This window comes from Lissotriton helveticus, chromosome 9 (assembly GCF_964261635.1).
Source record: "Lissotriton helveticus chromosome 9, aLisHel1.1, whole genome shotgun sequence".
Lineage (NCBI taxonomy): Eukaryota > Metazoa > Chordata > Amphibia > Caudata > Salamandridae > Lissotriton > Lissotriton helveticus.
In genome coordinates this window covers 909,545,024-909,570,661 of record NC_136070.1, presented here as the reverse complement: position 1 = coordinate 909,570,661, position 25,638 = coordinate 909,545,024, and the positions used below count along the sequence as shown (strand labels likewise).

Below are 25,638 nucleotides of genomic sequence, written 5' to 3'. Positions count from 1 at the left end.
GGAGGCACTTACACCCCTCCCTCAAACAGGGTACACACCATTCTGCAGTGCATTCCACATGGGCGCGGATTGATTACGTGTTCCTATCGGCTGGCCTCATGTCTTGGCTAGTTGACACCCTACACCTTGCCAGGATATTCTCAGATCATTCGCCAGTCCTCCTAACACTACGCATACCCATTGATGCCTCCCCATATTTAAGCTGGCGCCTAAATCCCGCACACCTCACTGATTCGGCCTTCAAGGCAGAACTTGAACATGACATACAGGACTTCTTTGAGCGTAACATGGGGTCAGTGTCGAATCTCACGACGGTATGGGAGGCCTTTAAGGTCACGGTGAGAGGGTGGTGTATCGCTAAAGGAGGTGGCGTCCTCAAATCACTGCGTGGTGAATTGCGCAAGTTAGAAACTGAGCTCCGAGACCTTGAACGGGGCATGACTCGCGACACGCGGGGGCATACATCTAAAGCTCTACTCAGAGAAAAGCTGAATGAGTATGCGGAAGTGGCGGATAAGGAATGTAAGTTCCTAGGGAAACCGTACACTGCGCGCATCTATGGCGAGCGAGATAGGCCCGGTAGGGCACTTGCTTCCACTATCAGATTCCCAAGATATAATAACTATGTCGCGACCTTACTGGACGAACATAAAGCCCCGCAGAGGGACCTCGCAGTACAACTCCGCATACTCACTAATCACTACTCCACACTATACACCTCCCAAAGATCGACACCTATCAACTTACAGCTGTATCTCGATGACACTGCTATTGCGTGGATTGGCCCATCCCAGCAGAAATTTTTACATCATGAACTCGAGCTGGACAAAATAAAAGACGCTATCATGTCTATGAAGTCGGGCAAGTCACCTGGATCGGATGGCTTGCCAATTGACTTTTATAAGGCCTATATCCATCTACTCGCTCCAATACTGAAGCAAGTTTACTATTCGGCCCTTGAAGAGGGGACCTTGCCGTTCACTATGCGTGAAGCCCTTATAACATCCCTGTTGAAACCAGACAAGCCCCCAGAGCACTGCGACTCTTACAGACCTCTTTCACTGCTAAATACCGATGTGAAAATATTGGCGAAAGTGCTCGCGACACTCCTTAACCTATTGATGGAGCGTCTGGTCTTGCCTGACCAAGCGGGATTTGTCCCAAATAGGGCGACGTCACATAACCTGTGCACCCTTCAGGCTGTACTGCAGGACAGTGATCCTCGGTGCGAAGCTGCTGCAGTTTTCCTAGACGCCACAAAGGCGTTCGATTCCCTCGAATGGGACTACCTTCTGGCCCTTCTGGAACGGATGGAGATCCCCTTTAACTTTCTCGATTGGATCCGACTGCTATATTGCAAACCGCAAGCCTCAGTCCTGTTAAACGGCTCCCGTTCAGCCCCATTTGAGATCCATAGGGGTACCCGCTCTCCCCAGTTCTCTTCGCGATCGCCATTGAGCCCCTGGCGGCCAAACTCCGGCAACATCACAATCACCGCTCTCTAATATACCCGGAACGCCAGCTGCTCATCGCATTATATGCTGATGACATGACCTTATATGTACACAAACCGCAAGATAACCTTAACCCTCTGTTGCGCGAGATTACCAGATTCGGAGCAATATCGGGGATACAGATAAACTGGTCCAAGTCTGCTCTATTCCCCTTGACAGACAAGACGTTGCGTTTCCCCCTGGATTACCCCCTAATGTGGGAGACAGATGAAGTAAAAATACTTGGGCATCACAGTTACCAAGGACCGGGAAGCTCTCATTAGGGCTAATTATGGTACTGCCCTGGATAAACTGATCGACACCATCACTAAGTGGATCCATCTCCCACTGTCAATGGCAGGGCGCATCTCCCTGATTAAGATGGTGGTTCTCCCCAAGCTCCTATACCTTTTCACTAATATACCGTACAGTCCAGGCTCATACTTCTTCCGAGCCCTCAATTCCCAATTATCACGGCTCATTTGGGGCGGCAAACAGGCCAGGATTAGTCTGAAGACACTCATGTTACCCTTTCACCAAGGTGGTTTTGATGTTCCAAACTTTCAACGATATTATGACTGTGCCCAGGGCCACTTTGTTGTGTACTGGCTTCATCCTCCTCCCTTTATGGCTCACCTGGCGGTGGAGGACGGATATATGAGGGCTGCCCAACCATCAGGTTATTTATACGCCCCAGCTCGTATCATAGACCGAGACCCAACCACGGTAGACTGTACGGTACAGGCTTGGAAGCGCATAGCTGATAATATGGGGGTCAAGTTCCTATATTCACCATGTATGCCCCTAGCACATGACCCCAGACTAAGTGTCTCCTATGAGGAGATTGGCCGTAAAATGCTCACGAAACATGCGATCTGTACATGGGGCGATCTATACCTCCAGGGGCAATTTCGCACATCGGCTCAATTCTTTGGGGATAACACCCCCTCAGTGATGGATACGTTCCTTTATATTCGGCTTCGTCAGAATGTCAAGGTGGTCACATCCAGTTTCCCTGATGAGCCAGATACTATGGCACCCCTACACGCCCTCCTACAAGCTGACACCCCGAGACATGTAGTCTCCATGCTATATAAACATGCGCAGGCTGCTCCATCGCCTCCGCCACTAAGAGCGCGACGTGACTGGGACAGGGATCTAGACGCACCGTTGTCAGACGAGCAATGGGAAGAAAGCTGCTCGCATACCAACGCGGTGACAGGCAATGCACGTCTCAGACTGGTTCATTTAAAATTTTTACACCGACTCTACTATACCCCTGCCAAACTGTTCCGCTTTGGACTTCGGGACAATGACAGCTGTTTAAGATGCAGAGGCGAGGGTGCAGACTTCATCCACCTGGCATGGATGTGCTCTGCTGTAGCAGCATATTGGGATGAGATATTTAAGGCATTGTCTGACATGAACGGGGTGGACATTGTACCTTGTCCTAAGATTGCCCTATTGGGCAGGTCGAATCCAGCGATAAAAGCACATAGGAAATTGTTCGCGCTAGGCCTACTATTAGCTAAACGCCATGTTGCGTGTCGATGGGGCCGGGGCCGGGCGCCTAAATTCAAGATATGGTTGAACACGATGTCTACTTGGCAGGAGCAACTGCACACATATGCCGAACTTCTACCACAAAAGTCGCGTCCTAAAGACCTATGGGGTCCCCTCACTACATATCTTCTTTGTGAGCAGGGCGAGGATTCGTCAGAGGCGGGAAATAACAGAGAAACAAGCTAAGCTAACCCGCTCACTTTACCCGAGCCTGAACCAGGATCCCAAATAGCGGGGACTAGTAGAATCCCTCCCCCCCCCCCCTCCCCCCCTATGCATCATTCCACTTTAAGTCAGTCTGCATGATAGGCCCTGGGGCGGATTTCTCGGGACAATGTACTGTCCTTGATATTGCAGGAGACTAGAACACATACCATACCAGCAACAGCTACCCAGCTGATGGCTTGAGTGCCGTTCATCCCCATCACCAGATTGATTGTATGTAGCACAGCATCCAAAGGACGTTATATACTGTTGTACTTACAGATCGGATCATAGATTACTCCCCTCTCCCCTCCCATGTCAGCCAGAAAGGTTAATTGGGTGCAGAGTGCCATTATCCCCGATGCGGGTCACTTTTCGACGCGGACAGTACCGCTCTGCAGCTCTGCATCTCAAGATACTTCACGCCACATACTGAGTTTGGTGGGGAAATCATGGGAGGGAACAGTTTATGTTGGTTTTTTTAGTTCGTTATAAATGATAAAAGGAACCTCAGGTATATACTGTTTGAATATACCTTGCTACCTTACTTGCTAGATAATGCATCCTTAAACAGCTTACATCGACTTTACATCGCGGCCGGCCCCACAGGCTTGTAGGCGACATGCTGTGTTAAATAACTGTTGCTTTACCTTGCTAGATGTAAATACACGCATGACTCTATCACAGATAGCTGCCGGCCTGCGGGCGCAGGTTGTAGGCATGAAGCTGTGTACTCTTTATTTTGTCACTAATAAAGGTTTAAAAAAAAAAAAAAAACTAAGTCCTGGGTAGCTGTGGCACAGAGCAGTCAGGCCTAACTCAAAGGAAAAAAAGTGTAACATGTTTACCAGTTCTAAAACAGAAAAACCAGTAAAAAACACAACATAATATAATTAGATAGTATATATTTTGATCTTTAAATAGACACCAAAATGATAAATGTATGATCTTTGCAGGATTTTAATAACCCACTGCTTTTCAGTCTTAGCGGTAGTCTGTGAGGTTAGAACATAATGGTAAGGGGCAACGTCTAAACTTGAGGCTGACTGCGATGAAGTCTGGGTCAGGAGCAGAGCCGGGTTGGTTCCACTTAAAATTTTATCTTCACACTTAGTATCTTTTCAGCAGCCTTTTCTCATCGACTGTGAGGTTGGCAAGGTAACCTGCAGCGTGAAGCTGGTGTTGGTCACTGTGGATGGACAGGCAAATTCCAGCTGTCTGAAGTCTTGGTGCAGGCGTTCAAGGTTACCAAACAACCGGCAATATCTGTAGTCTGAGCCTCATAATCTGGGCCCAGTAACAGTTCTCTAGCCCCTTCAGCTTGCAAGTTGCAGTTGTTGGGAGAAATTGAGTACACTCTAGCACCAGCCAAGGGTCCAGGACCTGGGAGGCACCTCTTAGGGGCTAGGACTAAGTCTCATAGGTTACACCAAGGGAGTCCAGGGCAGGTCCAGTAGGTACTGGTCAGCTGGGTACTTTGCACATGCAGGCTGGTGACTTTCTAAAGTCATTTTTATATCAAGTTACTTTAAATCCGGTCAGGTTTATTGTAATGATTAATTTGATACCATGCAGCACTCCAAATGGAAGTTGGCACTTACTGTGTGTGCTAGCATGCCTCCATGTTAGCCAATGGGACCACGAGCCTTGCTACAGGGAAAACGACAGTTTCAAGTTTTCACTGTTGGGACATGTCAAGCATAAAGGAAGCATGTCCTTCTCTTTAATATTTAATACCCTGCCTTGTGGGCCACTAAGGCCTTCTCTATGGGGGACTTACAAATATTAAAAAGGAAGGTTTTTATTCAGCACATGTTTATTTTAACATGTCTCGTAAGCAGTTTAAAACTACTCTACTAGACAGACCTAGAGCCATGTTTTCACCTGGTCACTGTAGTGGTGGCATAAGAAGTGCTGCAGTCAACTAATGACCTTTAACTTAATAATGTACCCTGTACTAGGGACTTATAGGTAAGTTAAATATACCAACCTGGGATTAGGCAATGCCACATAAACATTTGAGGAGTTGGAGCACATTCACTGAGGGCTGGTCTGCGTTCAGTCCAAAAATTTGGGGGTGGTGTTCATTCAAAAAGAGCCACGTTCTTTCACTTCCCAAACTGCTAAACTATTCTTAAACATCCTCTCAACATATCAATGCTACCCCTGCTTCGTTCCATAGAAAAAACAAAGCAGTCACCCAGAATGATACATCATGCTGAACTCTGCAAACACGGGCAATTGTTTTCTTTCGTTTGCACACCACAGATTCCCAGTGAAGCAAAAGGTTACTCTTTTTTTTTTTTCTCCTTTTATTTTGTATGCACATCCTATCTTGTAAGAAGCACATTTCCGGACTAGAAACTGAAGCATAGTAAGAAAATGTCCTCCTTAAAATTCCACTTTTATCAGTGGCTGGATCAGCAGCAGAACCTTTAGAATTAACTTAGAGGCTCCAAACATAGGGGTCCGCCATCCCGGTGGAAACGGGACCGTCCGCCACGTGTGCGGCGGTCCCGCCATAGCAATTATGATGCGCCCGCCACAGTGGCGGGCGCATCCAGCATTTTTAACATTGTGGCGGGCGGTGCTCTCAGCACCGCCCGCCGCAATGCTAAAAATGCACGTTGTACATTTCAATGCACAACATGACAGGCACCGCGCGGTGCCTGTCATGTTGTACATTGAAATGCTGGGGGGTACCAGAGGTACCCCCCATGTGCACCCCCCACCCCCTTCACCCTGGGGGCCCACAACGGGCCCCCAAAGCAAAGACCGTATGCCTTTCCGTGGCGGCATTGCAGCCGCGGAAAGGCATACCCCGAAGCCCATCCTAATATGGCTGGCGGTGTCTGATATACACTGCCACCATATTAGACCTTTTCCGCCGCGGTCGCAAGGCGACCGCGGCGGAAAAGCGGTGGACGGTCTTTTCGTCCGCCGCGGTACCCCCCGCCATTGGCGGGGGTAAATTGCTGGCGGACGGTGATGGATGGTGAATGGATCGCCACCGCCTGCATGGTGGTGGCGATCCGTCCGCCATCCTAATCGTCCCCATAGTATCTTAGCTCCAAGACTTTACCTCTGCCAGCAGGCTCCTTCCTGACGTTGGTCAGCCTCATCTGAAGGTCTGACATTGAAAGCCCCGCCATCTGCTTCACTTTGTGCGTTGATGCCGACACATTCTATGGAGCAATCTTCGACTCCTTTTTAAGAAAATATGGGGTGGTTTTCTGTTAAGATTTCCACGACGGTTGTCCTGGATTAAGAGCCTTACTCTTCTAATGGTAGATAAAGGTGATTCACTTTGTTCTTTTTCAGGCTCTAGAGAAGTTCCATTGTTTGCTTAATGATTTCGAAACTTCTGATGTAGCTACTCCTAATCAGCTCTTTGCAGTTCCTTCTAAGGACTGAGGTGGGTTTGAGAATGGCAGCTGAGGTCCTGGAATTGCCTCTAATATTTGCAAAGATTACGATCAACATTTTCCCCCAAATTCCTGTTTGCTCAGTGTTACAAACCTTTTTACATTTTAATGAGATATTGTTGGATTCAGTTAAGTTTGTTAGAAGTAGACCAACTTCTGCTCAGACCGTCGACTGTGAGGTGGTTTTTTGTCACTAACTGGCCCCAGGTGAGCCTAGAGCGAAACGTTCATGATTTTACAAATGTTGGCTTTAGTCCCTCTCCTTATACCCATTGTTAGAGAGTTTTATGGACTGAATCGATGGGAAGGGAGTTTTTTTCCTTGGAGTCTTGCTTCTTCCTTCCTATGAAGGCACCTGGTAATTGGTCTTACTCCACGCTCCTTAGGAGCTCACCCAGCTTGTGGTTCATCTTTTGCCAGACCACATGTGTGATTGCTATTTTGAAATGGTTTAGAATTTTTGAGGTTGCCTAGGCAACTTATTAGATCTGAGCTTGACACGTGGATTCAGTGGTTATAGATTAAAATTCTGTCATCTATTAGGAGCATGTCCCTCAGAGGACTATAGATACTCGTGTAGTAGTGCTGACAGTCCAGTAACTATTATAGAATCTGCAGTTTGATGCAGTCAAATGATGTATCTGAAAAAGAAAAGCAAAATTATCGTACCCACTGTTTGAGTCTAGCCAGGGACCATCTACAGAGTCTCAGGAGGTCACTCACACCTGATACTTCAAATTGACGGCCACAGATTGTAGTGTGACACTGTCACATTCCCTACCTGAAAAAGAAAAATTGGATTGTCATACACATTGTGTGAAAGAGTCCAACCAATCTTAATAATAAACAATCCGCCTTCTGCAGAACACATTTATTTAGGACAATGCACACACATGCAACATAGCTCATTCACATTAAATAGGTGGAGCTCAAAGCAGCACTCCACTCCTCAGAAATAAGTCTCTTCGAAGACAACAAATAACACACAAAATCTATTTCTAGCCAACACCAAACAGCTTAACAGATGTAAAGGACACTATGGACTCTAACAAGACACTGCAGTCTTAATGAACTCCATGCACATCCTTGAGCCAGACAGTACACACAAAAATCCCATGACTGGTACCTCATTAGTTGTTCATTTATTCAGGAACAAAAATTAAAAAAAATAACTAAACCACTTGCAACCAAACATACTTAAAAAATGTAGATCACTCCTACACTGCTGGTGATCAAATAGAATACATACCCTGATTTGTGTCAGAAATCTTGCAGCCAAGGCATTAAGATGCCCGACTGATATTCTGTGTGGCCACTAGTCTGTTAAAAATATTTTTTTTGTTTAATGGTAAGGAAGCAATAGTGCCAGTTTTGAGAGATACCCCTTTGTCTCAAGCTGGCACAAATGATATTCAAGAAGTGTTTAGCCTCTTTGTCCAGTGCTCCTTATTTGCTGAGTGATCCTTGTGTTCCATACCTGGACCTTAGACTGTTGAAAGGTCAAATGGTGTTTGAAAATGGTATCAAGTAAGTCGATCTCCGGTGCACCCTGATTAAAAGAAAAACATCCTACACATTTAAGGCACTGCAGATCTTTGTGGGGGACAATGTCTATCTTCATACTAATGTTTACTTATTTCAGGCTATGCATGAGGCCTGTTTGAGAGAAATTGGGCTTTTGTTGGCAACAAATGGAGGCAAGTAGTATGACCAATTTTGAGGTAACAAGGGATCTAAAACCGGCCATTTCTTGGTGGCTAGGTGCTCAGTGTATGTCAAATTCCCTCTCTATTTGACAGTGCTCGTTTGGTTCTAACAGTTAATGCATCCTTAAAGAGCAAGGGTGTCTACCTTCTGGGCTTCCCAATTCATTGCCACTGGACAACATTGGAAAGACAATTTTGCATAAATATTTTGGAACTGGTATCCATTAGGTTAGAACTTCACGCCATACAGCCCCTAGTTCAGCACTCCACACGGAGAATCTCAATGGACTCCATATTCTACATCAGAACGTCACAGGTACTATTCATTGAAGCACCAATGGCATAGCATTGAGCACTTAAAAATACAGTTTCTCTGTTTAGAACACACTTGCTTTGACGGGCCAGCAAACTGGCCGATAATAACCTCAATAGGCTCCGAAATATATACACCATGGTGCATGCTTCAGGTACCCTTAAACAAATGTGATCTTCCTGTTTCTTATCCATCAGTTTTGTGTGCAGCGAACAAAAAATACAAGTTGTTTTCCCATGAGGGAATGGCAGCGATTAACTTGAAACATTATTTGTTTTTTGTTACATTTTCTGGAATCTTTGTCTTTTTCCCCTCTTCTAAATGTAGAAGAGTTACAGGTTGATGCTGTTAGCCAGAGAGTGCGCTAAAAATGACTTGCTAACCAACTGTCTTGCCCTTTCAGTGAACAGGACATTTAAGTTCTTAGTTCATCCGTCACTAGTGATGAAGGAACTACAAACCTGCTTCTTTTTATTTAGAACTAGACTCTTGAGCATACACATTTTGGGAATCCAGGCATGTCGGAAAACTTTAGATATATGTTCAGCCAAATAGAGTAACCTCCGCTATAGTAATATATGCTGTGATGCCGGAGAAATACAGCCACTTGTGTAAGAAGAGAATGTATCGACCCTTGTTTAAGCCCCATTTATTGTTGCCACATCTTATACTTGTATGGTCCTTTGGTCTCAAATTTCTGTATTCAAATGCATGTTGCAGCCATATTAAGGTACAGAAGAAAGCCAAGATTTGTATCTGTGTTCTCTCGGTGCAGAGCAGCACCAGCCTTGTAACTCAACATGTTTCCTAATAGGCTCATTATTAAATGTTTTGAATTCATCCACAAGTGTGAAATTGTTGGGTTATGAAAAATAACTTCTGTTGACCATCATGTCTTGAAGGTACATGTGCGAAATCCACACTTGTTCTAAGAATCGGATCTTGACTTTTTCAAAGTCTTACATCTAAGAAGCATTCCTAAAATAATTCTGAAAGTTCTGATGGGACAATATTCAAAAGATTACCATAGACTCTTTTCAGATCCATCATACCTGGTGCTGAAATGTTTCATTTTGATGGACTTGGAGGAAAAAAAAACTCTAGTTGTGCCTTTTTATAAAATCTAATTAATTGCTCACTGGATTGCACATTTCCGTCAGAGTAAGTGCTCACAGTCTGCACGTTACACAACTTGTATAATGGGTATGGCGTCAGTGTTTGCCAACATGCCTCTTCTGTGCATATGCAAACAGCAGCATGTTTGGAATGCCAAAGTTCCATGAAGCACTATTCCAATAGTCATTTAAGCCTTAGCAGAGTCTACAATGGGTCTGTAGGGACACAGTAATCTGTTTCAATTAGCTGCATCTTATTCTGCCCTTTTTATGATTTTCTTAATCAAAGCTGGTATTAATTCAGTAGGTGTGAATGCTTAAAATCTATTTAGCTGCATATACAGTTTTTTAGTATTTGTGTCTTAAATTGGACCACAGCTGATCCTTGGCCCCTGTTTGCTTGCCTTCTCTACTTCTGCAATGAAAATATTAGGATTGATCGTATCAAGGCGGTAAGGAAGCATTTGAAATATAACCCTCTCCAACTCACTGGCTCCATATCAATGGAGTATATAGGCTATAAACCTATTATATCAAATGCATCTGTCTTAGTAATGCTGTGGACACGCTTTCACCGGGGATCCGTTGCCTGAAAATACGGAATACATTTAAGGCATGTCATTAAATAAAGGATGCCAGCACTGTACTTGTGAGTGAGTTGCACTTTATTTTTGTACGGTTTGCTCTTGTGGCAGCTTGCCCATCTGTTATTAAAGAAGAACTCACCAGATGTGCATTTAAGTGTATTTCCTGATTTTCAGTTATTACATTTAAAATAGATGTAATGGCCTGCTAATTCATTAGCATTTACTTTACGGAGGCGGTCTAATGGCCTGTATGTCTTAGGAGCAATTAATCAGCATAAACACTTTTCTGAATCATTGTTGAACTCTTTTAGACACTTTGGCATGAACTTATGGACCAGTTTCTCAGTATTCTCATTTAGTCTTTCTGTTCATCTTGTCTAGGCAATTGCTCATTATGAACAGGCAGCCGACTACTACAAGGGAGAAGAATCCAACAGGTACTGAATGGTTTCTTTTTCCGTTTGTCAGTTTTAAGCACACCGCACCCAAAAAGAGTACTGAAACATACAGTGCCACTTAACATTCCCCTCTCACTTTGTTTCTGTCCTTTGGCTGTCTGACTTTCAGATTCTGATGGGCACAGAATTTGATATTAGTATAGGCTCTCTTTTTACAAGTCAGAGAGGAGTTCAGTCTCCAAAACAGCATGTATTACACTTCAGTAAGCAAGCCATTAATCATTGGTATGGGAGGGAGAGTGAGAGAATAATATGCATAACTGGAAAAGAAGTGCATGAATAATTAACAGATCTAGAAAAAATATTAGCCTCTTCACTTCAGAGACTGAAACACTAAGTTTATGGATTTCGGTCTATTTGTACAATTGCCAGCCTACTCTGAAGAGTGCATGGTTGTCTAAAGCTTCTTTTGAGTATTTATTTTGCCTTTTACCTGTTTTATTTTCTGTGAATGTGATGGAAATATCATCCCCACTCACATCTTCATCCGCCAGCTTCTATATTTCAGTATGTTAAACCACCTGGGGAAGTAATGATACTGTAATACTTTTTTTCACCATGATATCTCGTCATAATAAGGGATAACTGGGTGATACTGCATGTTTTCCCTTCTCCAAGCTCCAAACAAAAGGGCCAAAAAGGAAACTGAACACTGTGGGCAGTCCTATGCATACCAGTTTAAACCACCAACTATAAACTGAAAAGAAGAAAAGAAGAGCAAATATTCAGATATGGGAGGGTGCCGCTCAGTAATGTTTACTTAAGAACCCTGTAAGGACTTTGAATTAAATCATCAGAATCATTAGTTTCAATAGTCCTTAGAATTTCTCTCAGCTGTCAGGTGACTAGTCTTGATCTAAAGTGAGTCTGCCCAAAACCAAAATACAAATCTTGATCAGCAGATACTTTAGGTTTTATTTTACCTTGACCTAACACTACAGGTTTTTTACTAGCTGTTTCCACCAAGTAATCTTTTTTCCTCCATTGACATAAGCCTCGGTGTTAAGCCTTTCCTGATTACTCCTCTTTATTTAGTAGTGAAATTCTTTTTATAGTTTTCCCTTCGAGGACAAGGCTTTAATCACTTCTTTCTAATTTTAGCCGGCTAAAAAAACAATCCCTGCCTGCACTCCTATTGGTGATGCATAAACTAGAACTGATAATCGATAGCACTCAACCTACAGAGCCTGCATTTCAAGTTTACATTTTTCTTAATTATTTTATTTTTAATCTCTATAAATAACCATGTTTACTGAGAAAGGTGAAATGTTTAGTTGTTGTTCTTGCTTGTAAGTGTAGTGATGTAAATAACGGTGTCACTATAAATTTGCACAATATGTATGATACTACTATCTAATATACATAAACAAAAAGAATCCTACTGGGGTCGGGGGCGAAGTGTCCACCACAGTGGTGTGGGAGCACTTAGTGTTTTGTAAAATACCCCTCACACACCAAAAGGCCCCTTGGTGTCACGCTTCATCATCGGGGTCTTCGCACCCCTCTATCGGGATGCGGCGTGCTATGACTACGTGGGAGCACTTAATAGTTTGGCTATGTGTGGTGCATGTGTGTGGGTATTATTATGTGAGTGGTGGGACGTGGTGAAAAGGTTAAAAAGTACCAGGCTCGTGAGTGTAATGAAAATTTTTTATTTCTAACTCCGGCTGGTACTGTTAAAAGAAGTGCAGTGCGAGGTCAAGTCTGTCGTGTTAATGGACAGGACCTCTGGTGTGCGTCGACATGTTTCGGAGCCTACGCTCCTTCTTCAGGACGGGGGCACAACTTCCCCACCTTACTCACGTTTCATTAATCTTTCCAAAGTGTATTAAAGTTGGAAAAAGTGAAAATTAAGGCTATGGTGTGCCTACAGCGGTCTATTACAAGTCCGATGCGATTTGCATGACTTATAAGACTTGCTTGCTTGCTTCATGAGCATAAGAGACGTCTGGGGGGTGTATGCTAATATGCAATGAACTCGGGTTGAGTTATCCTCCGTCTTGCCCCACACGCTGCTCCGCTGAAGCCACACATAGCCAAACTATTAAGTGCTCCCACGTAGTCGTAGGTCGCAGCACGCCGCATCCCGATAGAGGGGTGCGAAGACCCCGATGATGAAGCATGACACCAAGGGGCCTTTTGGTGTGTGAGGGGTATTTTACAAAACACTAAGTGCTCCCGCACCACTGTGGTGGACACTTCGCCCCGACCCCAGTAGGATTCTTTTTGTTTATGTAAATTAGTCTGTGGAGTAAGAATCCTCCTGTATTTACTCTACCTCCCTTTTTGTTTTTTGTATACTACTATCTAATATACAGGGTGCTCCTTTTGACTGAAAAGTAGACAAACACAGGTGTAATCTTTAATCCATTGTGTCAATGATGTTCAAATTTCCACTAAAAAAGATCTGCTAAGTGCACAGGATCCATATTCCGTTGGGTGTGTGGACTGCACCTTTGAATGATTTGCTTCAGTGAGGTTGGTGTTAAGATAGACAATTGCTGTCAAACAAAATAGTTGACAATTGCCGAACTGCTTACAGTTTAATTCCTGGAGACAGAGGGTTGGTTAGTAACGTTGAAGTTGATCAACCGGAAAAGAGGTAGAGACTGCTATATGTTGAAGTGGTGTATGGTGAACGAGCAAGACCGGTCCCTTTGCTCATGTTATACAGAAGAGGTAGTTAGCAATCATGTCCCAGCCTGAAACGAAGCATGTTTCTGATAGCTGCGACGAGGATCGAATGCTGCTGCACTGTATGTTTAACAGTGTGAGTGCTTCTGCTTGGCTCTACCTTTTTGTTTGCATTATGCATCAGCAGCCGAAAGATGATGTATTTTTGTTTTGTGAATTTGCAGCTCCGCCAACAAGTGTTTACTGAAAGTGGCCACCTATGCAGCTCAGCTGGAGCAGTACCAAAAAGCCATTGAAATATATGAGCAGGTTTGTATTTTTTCTAAGTTTGATTGGGGTAAGTAGGAGACAGATAACACGCAAGAGAAATTGGTGGGAGGGACCTATACTCATGTGAACTCTATGGAATGGTGTTCTGTTTTGATGCACTCTTTACCTTTTGCTTTTGAAACTAGACTAGGCACTATGAAAATATTCTCCAGTGTGGACACCTTTTGAAACTTTTGAGGTGTTCTGTACAGTGAGTGGGTTTACCTGAAGATATTCACCAAAGACAATACTCAATACCTCTTCCACAACTCTCTTCTTAACAAAAGTGACAAGGTCACCAAAGAAATTTGCATTGGCTGCTTGTACATTATAGGACGAAACTCCGTTTTCACCTAGATTCATAAATTCCCTTGTAGCAAGGTCAGAACTGATCCCAATAGCAAGTCTGTCATAACCCTCTTGGTTAGTTCAGGTCTTTATTAGTACCTTGCATTAACCCCTTAGCTGTCCCACTGACTAATAGATACATCCTGAAAGGGTGTCCTTATGACATGTATAATCAATAGGCAGTCAAGGGCCTCTCTGCCTCAGTTTTTCTTTTTAATTGTTTTTTTTTCTTATTATTTTTATTTTTGTTCCTCTGATGGGAGACAAACTCCTCCTTGGCCTGGAGTTGGATTGAAAGAGTTTGCCAGTGACCGATTGTAGTGAAATGGGGTTTGCCCATTTAATCTGCCTAGGTGTTTTGCATTGATCAACCCGTTTTAGACATTTACTGTGGGTGAGTCTGACTACTTGAATCTCACCTACAGTATTTGCATAATAATTGGACTGGGCGTTGCCGTCAGTGTCTGCCTTTTAAGATAAGGTCACTGCGATACAGATAGGGTAAGGTGCGCTGGGCTAGTTGCACGTGACCACGTGTATCGGTTACTCCTGTGAGACAACCGGCGTGCCCAGTCCAGTAATTGTGCACAGGTAGCTTTGTGCAGAGCGGACTCTACACGGTTAGCTGTTGACCTAGTATAAACCTTATAATATTATTGAGCACTCATAGGTAAGTTCAGTAGGGTTTACTGAGCTATTTGCAACATCACTGTATTATACACATGAGGGAAGTTTGTCTTCAAGTGCAGGTTCGCTTTCCTTAGTCCTACAAAGTTAAGTGAGGTATCAAACTGGGGTGAAACATGTATGAGTTGTTTGAATATGCAAACCCTGAGAACCTACATGTACACCTTATTGGTAATCCAGAATTGTCATAGTTCTCTAGCACAGCTCAGGATCAGATTCTGGACTTGTTGTCACCCCACTAGTCCAAGTTAATTACTTTGCTCCACAGCAGAGCAAAAGAGGCCTCCCACACAAAAGGAGAAATTAACAGTGCTTCACTCAACATCTTAGGAGTAAGGGGTAAGGAGTAAAATCTGCATCTGGTAATAAGCGGTCACACATTACCAGGGTTAGGACAACCCAGGCCCACTAAATAAAGGAGGAAGCCCAGACATCTAGAGCCAACACAAGAGGAAGCTCACCGTTAACCTTTTGGTGGGAAAGTCCCTGGCAGTAATGTCAGCTAGAGGTGGAGCTGAGGCTCAAGAGGAGATGTGTACAGAGACCACTTGACCGCGCCATATCAGAATATCCCAGCATGCTGTGTAAAAGGCTTAGGACGGGGGTTCAGAGCAGATGTGATGCCCCAGGATTGGCCATGGATACCTTGCATATAGGACTTTCCACCCCCAATTAAAAGCTCTTGCACCAGGGAGAGAGAGTTGGACACTGTAATTGGATAGCGGCAACACATGGACAGCAGGAAGGACACGCCCTCTGCTGCCCTAATGAACTAAGGAATCTGTCTGCAGCTGACCCCAGGACCAGTCGGTCTCTCCTGGATCAGTGAGATTGATTACCTTACATCCCCCAAGGACCAGTTGGGGGATGACCTGAACTTCTGTGCCCGAGCAGTAGGAGAGGAGAACTGGAGACAAAGCAAAGGAGAAAAGCTGGTCCTGGAAGCCAGTGAAACCAGCTCCCAGCAAAGTATTCCACTTCAGAGGCCAGAAGGACTGCTGCAAAGGCTCCAGGTGGATAGGGCCTGCCACCAGAAGAAAAAGCCAAGAAAATCTGAATCAGCCCAACAGGGCCAGAGTTATGCCCTCGGGAAGTTTGGTCAATTTCAGCATGCCCATGAAGAATGAAGAAACTGGCCCGTTGGGTTCTGCCGCTGTTTCTTTGATACCCCCGAGGTGGGCCATTGCCCATGTGCCGGCACAAAAATCATTGATTATTTATGACCCAAAAGGGAGCATGTATGAGGCCCCCTCCCCAAAGTCCTGCAAAGCCGAGGACTCCATCATCCAGGGTGGCGTACGCACAAGTGGGGCCTGGGACCTCATCCTTAACCTATGAAAGAACAGAAGAAAGGGGAAGAGCCATTGCACTTCCCAATCCCCTACTCCCATCACGATGGGATAGCACCAGCTTCCCGTTTCTGTATCTGGGGGGAGTAGGGCAGTGGAGAAGTGTGGCTCAATGGTTAGAGGAGGCAGACCTTGATGCAGAGCTCTGGCCAGGGACCACGGTTCGATTCCCGCCTCGGCGGGTCTCCGGCTCATTAATTCCCCTGACTGGATATTCTCGCCTCAGTGCCTGTTCTGATCATGGGTCCCACGCTGCAACTCTGGGCAATAGCTTGCTTAGTCTCCACAACGGCCCCAAAAGCGCTGGGATGCCTGGCTGCACCTGGGGGGTGCCCAGGAGTGGACATTTCCCAGGAAAGCCAGGAAGGGTTCCTAAGCGGTATACGGACAGCGCCGGGACACCTCCGGTGGAGGTAGCTGTGCGCTTTACAAATTCCGACATTTACATTTACATTTACCACAGCACAAGCACCCTTGCCCACACAGAGTGGGCAGAGAACACATCCACTGGGTCCCGCGCCGACAACAAGGAGTGTCGGCCGGGCAGGAAGCCGGCTAGGGCAGCTGGAAGTGGGTTCTCTGGAGAGCCCCAGCCTAAGGAGTGCCTGGATTTTGGGCACATACATCCGGGATGAACAGAAACAAAAGCAAAAAGGCACGTGGTCTAGGCCTCGTGCAAATAAACAAAGCACCTAAGGTTGCAGGGTCCTGAAATCCATGACACACAGGTTTTACATCAGTCTTAAACACTCCTAAGGCTAGCATTTATTGTTCTATAGCCTGGGAGTGCAGGGACCTCTGGTGGTTGTCCTATGGCTGCATGTTTTGTGGCCTAAAGTGGTTTACGAAATAAACAGACATTTTATGTTGATTTAAGAGTTCTTTTTTAAAACTGTATATAGCACACTGATTTTTCTCCCAAAACATTTCAATGCTTTATTAATAGTTATTATTGCATGAAAAACATGGTCGCTGATTTCAATGATGGAGATGGTTTGTTAGTATGTGATTCTTGGTCTTCTAGTGTGGTTACCCTGACAGTTAATAGGCCTGCCTTATTTAAAGTGACACCCTCCTGTATGGTAAGGTACTATCTGGTATAGATTGGAGGTACTGTGAATTATGGATTAAATGTGATTTCATAATTTCATCAAAGGTATTTCCACCAACCTTATGTAATTCTTTGTATATTTCTGTGTAGTAATGAGGTGTGTGTGTGTAATAAATGTGCTATTCCTTTTTCAAAGAAAAAGCACAGACTGAACAATAATTTGAGTGTCATTGTTGCGTGCCAGCAAATGGTGGTTGCTAGCCCACATAACCTCCCATGAGTAGATCTTGGACTGCTCTGCTTCACTACCCTGAGAGAGTCGAGCAGTACAATGGAGTGCTTGGTTCCCATTGAGTAGATAAATGTGGATCTATTTACTTGTGTAGGCTTCACATCCTGCAAAACTAAAAGCCCGGTTTCCTCACACCTATCCTTTCTAGGCCAGTGCTCACTTCTAGGCATCTTCATTAATGTGTGTTATGTCACTGATGATGCTACATAAACATGGATGGGCCTCAGACGGATTCCCTATACTCTTCCTGGTCCAACAGTGATGGAGATAGTATGTGGCACAAAGGGCAACTGTTATTGCACTCCATTTCTTCCTGGCCGTGACCACCAGCTCAAGGCATGTTTTAATGTTGGATGGCTAGAGGAGTGATTCTTTTGTAAAATAATAAGTGCCAGAGCCATCGTTGGGAGACCACTACAGCTTGCACCATCCGTTGCCTCTGCCAGAGCTGCCAATGACAACACCAAAACACGAATATGTCTCGTTATCCCGTAGTCTTTTTTCCCGCAGGGAATTACAACGCGGCGGTTAAAACGACCGTGTTGTAATTCCGCATACCATTACTCCGCTGGAGGTTGTAACAGTCTAATTTACTATTCCAACTCCAGTCTGTGCGGACATTAGGGAAGGTGTTGGATTTTAAATCCAACACCTTCTCCCCCCTCTGCAAGTCGTGGTTCCGACTTGCGGAGTAATGGTATGCGGAATTAAAACGACCGCGTTGTAGTTCCCTGCGGGGAAAAAGTTTTGTGGTAAACGTCGTTTACCCCAACACACTACTAAGCATCACACTCTTAAAAGTGTGACCGTTCCAGTCATCCAAAGCTTATAAAAACAACCTGGATGGTAGGTATCAGTCATTTATTATTGTGGATTGAATTAATAAACTGCTGTTGTCCTTATCCCAAATATGTGACAGCTTGATAACACTATAGGGTCAGTGAGATGTCATACAGTCAACATTTTGGCCTGATCCTATTTGCCAGGCTGCCATAGTGCTGGTGCTGAAAATTAATTGCTGGTGCAAAGCACCAGAAACCACCAGCTCAAAATGAGCATGAATAATTTTGTGTTAGCTGAGTCCAAGGCATCGTTTTGCTTTATAAAAATCAAAATGAGCACTGGGCATGAGGTGAGGCCCAGTTCTACCCATCCTCCTTCTCATTACCCCATTCAACACCACCAACTGGGAAAAAACTCAAAAAACAGGAGGTGCGCATTGGTAGGGGAAGGATTAGGACTGATTCGAGTCCCTCCCTTTCAATCCCCTCTTCCGGATTTTTGTTTCAGACCGCTCCTACATTTCTCCTAGTGCTTCTTAGTTCATGAGAGGAAGGAGCCCGAGCAAGGAGCCAGTCTCTATTTGGATTTTCTTTATCCGAAGAAAACATTCTAACAGTATCTAGCTCTTGTTTGCTTCGCAGACCCCCAGTTTTGTGTCACAGCAATAAGCCAAAATGTGGTTTTGAATCTTTTCTTATCCTAAGAAAAATACTTCCTCGACAATGATACATATGTGTCTGTGTGCCAGCAAGGATCCTGTTTTGAATTTGCTTAGCCTCACGAAAAATCCGAACAGCAGTTGGCTGTTTGCTAGAGCTTAGAAATATACACTCCTGCTTGTCCCAGTGACGAGTATGGGCACGATTCTGAATTTTCATAGCTTCAGAAATGTGATTTCTTGCTGGGACACAAAAATACATCTGGGCCTTCGGTACACGGCACCTAGGGTAACCTGCCAACCCTAGACATTTTAGAACACTAGATAGGAGTCCTTGATTATGCAGTTTGCGATGATGTCCTGCAGTTTAAAAAACAAACACGATTTCCTCAAATGTCTGTGACAAAATTCCAGAATGTGTGGGAACAGCAAAACCCCAACCAAATGGAGTTCCCATACTTGCACCAATAAAAAAAAAAGTACCTCCCCTTTGTGGGTGGTCCTATCTTAACTGACAGGAACAGACCAAATATGTGACAGCTTGACCGCATAAGGTCAGTGGGTCGTCATACAGTCAAAATTGTGGCCTGTTCCCATTTCCTGTGCAACCAGTCCACAGTGTGGGAGTCTTGGATGGTAGGACCTTTGCAATTTACCAGAACTTCTTCAATTTTCAGTCACAGAAAAGTGAAAAATGTATGAGTTGTTTTTACTCTTGATTTTAAATTTGCAGGGCATTCTGAATAATTCGGAATAATAACACGTTTGGATTCATGCAAGCCACATCACTATAGCTTTCAGAAATGTCCCAGCTTAGTCGGTTCCCCAGAGTCCCAGCCGTCCTTGTGTGCAAATACTGTAGCCAACCCCAGTGGAGCCCCCTCCCCACCCCACAACAACAGACATTTGCTGGCATGTAGTTTGTTGATCCCTGCTCATACCCATGGGAATCCTTCCCATGCCGGATATCCACTGACTCAGTAGACCTGGGGGCAACAAAGATTTGGGACAGGCCGTCCCAGTTTCTTAATTTTGGGCATGGTGAAACAGGCCAAACTTCCAGAGAGACACTGCATTGTCCCAGCCAGAAAACTTGGGCTAAAGCAATCTGGCTTCCAGCAATATAAATCTGATGTATATATATTAATGTTAAAAATATATGGTTTCAATGTGTTTCCATACAGGTCAGAGGTGATACCTGAGACCAAACATAACCATACCTTAAACAGATATTTTGCTTTAAGCAAATTTTACTGAACCGAGTTTATTGCCTGTGGGCACCACGAAACCATTGAACACCCATAGGTCTGGTACCACCATGTTCAGGAGATCAAGAGAAACAAAGCTGGGCCTCAAGCCTTGGCAGAGATATTTTCTTACATGAGGGAAATGTGAGACCATTACCATGCTTTGGGAAGAAAATGCTACATTTATCACAAAAGAGTGTTCTACTGGCCACCCAGTCAGGGCAAGCGAGGTCTAACTTGTACCAGTAGATCCCTTTGATCATTAAGAATTTTAAAGTGGATAGGTCTTATACTTTCCATTTAGTCCTGAATTTGATGTCGGTTTTTAAATGGGCAGTGCATCATAAACACTGATTCATGATCCGTGTTAATGTTACATAATTGATTACGCAGATTATATTCCCTAAGTAAACCCACAAATATTATTTTTATTTTTTTATCCTCATCCACGTTCATGGTCTCTAGCTGCCAAACACCAAAAGAAGGTAGTGGGGCACATAGAGTACAGTCGTGCTGACTCAGTCGAAACTGGCAGGGAAGACAAACGGATTGTGATAACAGTTCCCATCAGCGACAACTGGCTCATACCCGACAAAACCAACTATATTGCACAGATGGCAGATGATACCATTAAGCCAGTTGCTATCATAGCTGATGCCCACTGATAGTTGGACATAGCAAAGTAATTAGACCATGGCTGTGTAATCATCAGACCTGGGGGGAAAAAACAAAACAAAAACAAAAACCCAGGTTCAATGTGCCCAGTCCAACAGATGCCAAAAGGCTCTTCTATCTTTCTTCCCAGCCCTGGCGAGGTCTAGTTTCGAGATCTGTAAAATTGAGTTACACCAATCGTGGAACGTAGGGGGGGAAGCATCCTTCCAATGTTTACAGATTTCTCTTTGAGCCGCCAGAATGGAGTAAAATAATAAATTCTTTGCTGGACTGCGAGTCTGATCCACAACTCCAAAAATGACCATACAGAGATTAATCACTACATTTGAGCCCAAAGAAGATGAAAGTTTACTGCTAATTGAGTCCCAAATATTTGGTATTGCTAGACAGTTAAAGCAATAGTTCATTTGATGCTTCTCCAGGGTTTATATATGCCCATTTGAGAAATGTAGCCAATATTAAACACATTTGTTAAAGAAATTAAAATGTATCCACATTATTCTTTACATATTTTGGTTGCAGTGAGATATTGATTCAGGGAATACAGCAATACATAGCGTTGAATGTGCTGAGTAGAGATCCTAATTTGGATCCACAAAGAGGTACATTTGTTTCAACAGCTTCCGATTTTAAAATCTTTTTTTTCCCTATTTTGGAAAAAAGCTCCGGTACAGAGGTGCTCAAACACCCCTGCAGTTGAATGGTTAAATTGAGAACTTACCAAAAGTAATAATTATTCATCTTTCCTTACGATGCTTTAAATGGAACTTGTGCTTAAAGACAAATGATGGACGGAAAGCTGAACAATGTCAAACACTCACCCACAGTAAAGTGATCCAGGCCTAAATCCATTGTTTCTTTGCCCACCACGCCATTCCAGTTTGGACCCAGCCAGGTGCAAATAAGTCTTGACCCTGCTCCCCATGGGAACAGTCCAGCCTGAACTGCCAGGCCAGGTCCTTCCCGAACCGGAAACAAGCATCTTAGGACTGGTTTCGGCGTATCGCCCCTCATCAGCCGGGATAGCTTGACTCTGGTTTCATGGTGCGGCCACACCCTGATACACACAACCTTTTTAATGTATGTGGTGTGGGTAGCCGAAGGGCCAACCCAAACAAACATTCATCCCCCACCTTTCATAAATGTTTTCTGGATACAAATGAACTCTTGCTGGAGCCAGCGCACTCCCCTTCACTCCCAAAAAACTTGCAGGATCGTGGCAACCCAATTGAAATTATTTTCTTTATTTGCCACAGTTTTGTCATCAATGATTTGATTTTAGATGTTGCAGTGATTTTATCAATGGTGTCCTAGAACATGTCATGAGTGATGTAACGTGAGGTAATTAGCAGCACATGTTGAGGGGGCAAGTTATAGTTGTTTTAGGTTATGAGTTGTAGTTAATTTCGATAATTGTAACTGGGGATTTTCATAGGTTTTGTTAGCTGAAAACGGTATGTTTTAACAGGTTATTTTCATCTAACTATACCATGACTTTAAGCTTTGTTCCGTTTCAGGGATATGCAGTATATAATATGTGCAGCCGCCCCCTCTCCCCTCCCCCCACAAAAAACGATGCCAGGAGCTTTAAAGTTACAGGGGTTTAAATGGCTTTTGTGGAATGCTTACTGGAATTGGAGTGCTAGATATAATGATGATTGGAGGAAAGGTGGCGTGCGCAGCAGAGTACACTGCAACAAAACTAACCTGAATCACGCGGAAAGTGGAATTTTGGAATGGAAAGTTATGTTGGGTGTTATTGTATAAAAGGAACATGGATTCGGAGTCTTAGTGCTTCCCAAACCGGTCCGTGTGAGGCAGGCAGAGGATCTTTGAGGAACCAGCATCCTGCAGTAGGAGCGTCGGACTGGAAGTTTGACGCTTTTTGCATTATCTTGCCCATACAAGTAAATCTTACAATCAGTTACTTTTTTCAAGACCTTGTATATGTAATTGTGCACTATATTTTTTATCATTTTGTTTTTTATGGCATATTCTTATTTTGCACTTTGTCGTGCTCCTGTTTTCGTCACCAACGCCATTGTACAGATATTCATTTGGATTTTCAAGAATGAAGCAGTTTGACCTCTTGTGTATTGAACTCTCTTGTGAATTTGCAGACTTGTATGTAAAAACCTCACCACATTGATTTCAAAGGACACTAGTAATTGTTTTTCTATAATTACAGTGAGAGAACTGCATCTAAGTTTAGAGGACATGGGGTGGACATATAGGATTTTTTGCTTAAGTTAATTAGGTAGAATGATTGTATGTTCTACTAATGATAAAAGGTTCTTTACTAATCTGATATAGACTTCCATAGAAATCCAGGAGGAAGTGTGAGCCTCGCATCAGATTTTTCTCTCTCTTCCGCCCTTCCCTTTTTCGCTTCACTATGGGCTGGTCTGATTTCTATTACAATTAGAAGTCATGGTCTCTCTGTGAATAACACTAGCTTTGTGGCACTCCTGTACATTGGTAAATCGAAATCCTAGACCTATGACAATTTGAGAAGCCCACATTGGCTTATCTTCCTGGGAAAGTAGTTTTAAGTTTAGGAAAAGCTATGGAGGAATCTAGCAGTGAGAATCAGTTGCGTAAACAGCAAGTATCAAATTATCTCTTCGTTAATCAGTTGAATAGAAGTGGGGCTCTAAAAAAAGGTCAACATTTAGAAGAAAAAACTAGTATGGTTAGTATCTTTGATCAGAATCCTCAAGTTGAAGTAACAGTGCCCACACCATTAGCTCCAACAGCAAGGTATGTGGTAACTCACAAAAGCTATCAATAGTTCTAAATCTGGTTGCATTCATATTATCCTATTAATCAGGAGACATAGCAGTTTGGTCTTTGACATTAGTAGAAAGAAACAGTCTTTTATATGAACTTTATGCATTCAAGAAAAAGTCAAGGAGAATTTTTCGATAGAAGAACATTGACTCGAGGGGCTTATTGTTCATTATTAGCTCTTAGCAAGGTAAGAAAAGATTTACTACAGTTGATCTAGCGCTAATTTCACGGTAATTTCTTAATGCAAAGCCTCATTTACCTCTATTTTACCGCTGTTGGGCCCTTGACACCGTGTATTACCTTCAGGAGACTTTACATAAACATGAAAAATCAAAATACAAATAATATTTAAGCCAATAAAGAGAGTTGGTGAGTATTGTAAAGGGTTTTATTTTCTAGTCAAAAGTTGAAGTTTCTCTGACCCTTTATTCATTAGTCAAATATCAATCAGCTTACAGAATTTGGAGAACAGGAAAAATAGAATTAAGACAAAACATATTATAAGTTGCCTATAAAGCATTCCATAAAGGTAGGGCCTCAAATGTCAATCAGAATTTTTTTTTAAAGTTCAGGAAAATATGAATCAAGAGTGAATTATGCAAGGTTAATCAATAATTAATAATTGGCAAAAATCTCCCATAAAGAGAAAAAAATGCATAAGACAGATCGTTTCAAAACTAATTAATTAGGCAAAGCATAAAAGTTAAAGTTTTAGCATCTCAATCTAAACATTCTGCCCTGGTCCTTTCAATCTGCCTGTCTGTGCATAACCTGGAGCGAGACAGCCCGCCCTTCACAGGACCACAGAGGAATGTGATCTGCCTTGTCAAAAATATGACGTGTAAGGACTTATCTGAAAAAATATGAGCAAGAACCCCCACCTTCCTCTGACTCTTCTCGGACGCAATCTCCTCCCAGGCTGCACCCGCGACGTTCGCGTACCTAACCCATATGATGTCTGATCTCATCTGCTTCATCTCTTCTCCTCCCTCTCAGACAGAGGCCCTCTGATGCTCAAGGCTTAGAAAGCGAGCAAACACACCCCCAAAGAGGTCATTATTTATACTCTAATTCTTGGCTGACTATACTAATAATTTTGCAGTTTTCAGTAACTGTGATTGGTTAGCATAGATGACTCGAGGGTCTCACCATCCTGTTCTCATTGGCAAATCCAACCCATACCAGTTTTAACAAAGGAAGTGTGGATGCTTAATACAGTCTTATGTTTCAAAAACAATAATTGTACAAATGTACAACATTAAGGCCGAAAAATGTATCAGTCCATTTCTTCCTTACTTTCACATCGCACACAGGAAGGCTACTTTCAACAACCACTGGTACATTGGCACAATAACAAGAATGTACAGTCCACCGGCGCCTTGACTCCTTTCTCCACTTGAGGCACTGGGCAGTTCTGCGCATGCGTCTATTATTTCAGCAAAATTCTCAGCCATGCTGGATTCTTAGGCAGCCATTTAATGGTGGGCCCATAAACAAAAACAAACATAAAAAGAGTATTAATTTATGAAAATAAACAGATTGTTTTACCTCCTTCATACTAGTACCCTTTATAAATGATTACCTAGCAAAAGCTATTTGTTTAAAGCAGCTTTTCTATTATTTGTGCACAACATGCAAAAATGTGCAAAGTACAACATAGCATAATCATGCACCAGTGCAAAATTTCAAAGCGAACACAGTTAATACATACTCATAGCAACATGCTCTAATATTTTAGATAGGTTATCATGCAAAATGCGTTTTGCCCCATGTGTAGTGTTGGTGTATGGTTAATTAATACACATTATAAGAAGATGTTATGAACTGAATATGCATTGTCCAAATATGCAACAAAGCCAAAGTCTCTTAAGACAGGAACAGGGAGTGTAGATTATAAGGAAAATGAGCTGGAAAAAGAGAACACATTCCATGATTATTTTCAAAGGTAAAG

General features: G+C 43.3%; 1 protein-coding gene across 1 annotated transcript in view; it reads left to right on the top strand.

Moving 5' to 3' along the window:
• The window catches only part of NAPA (NSF attachment protein alpha), a 179,139-nt gene that overhangs the window by 80,052 nt on the left and 73,449 nt on the right, over positions 1–25,638 (top strand). Inside the window, exons 6-7 of the mRNA XM_078661084.1 lie at positions 10,788–10,843; positions 13,723–13,807. Of these exons, the coding sequence (XP_078517210.1) occupies positions 10,788–10,843; positions 13,723–13,807 (141 nt within the window). The remainder of the gene's footprint in view (positions 1–10,787; positions 10,844–13,722; positions 13,808–25,638) is intronic.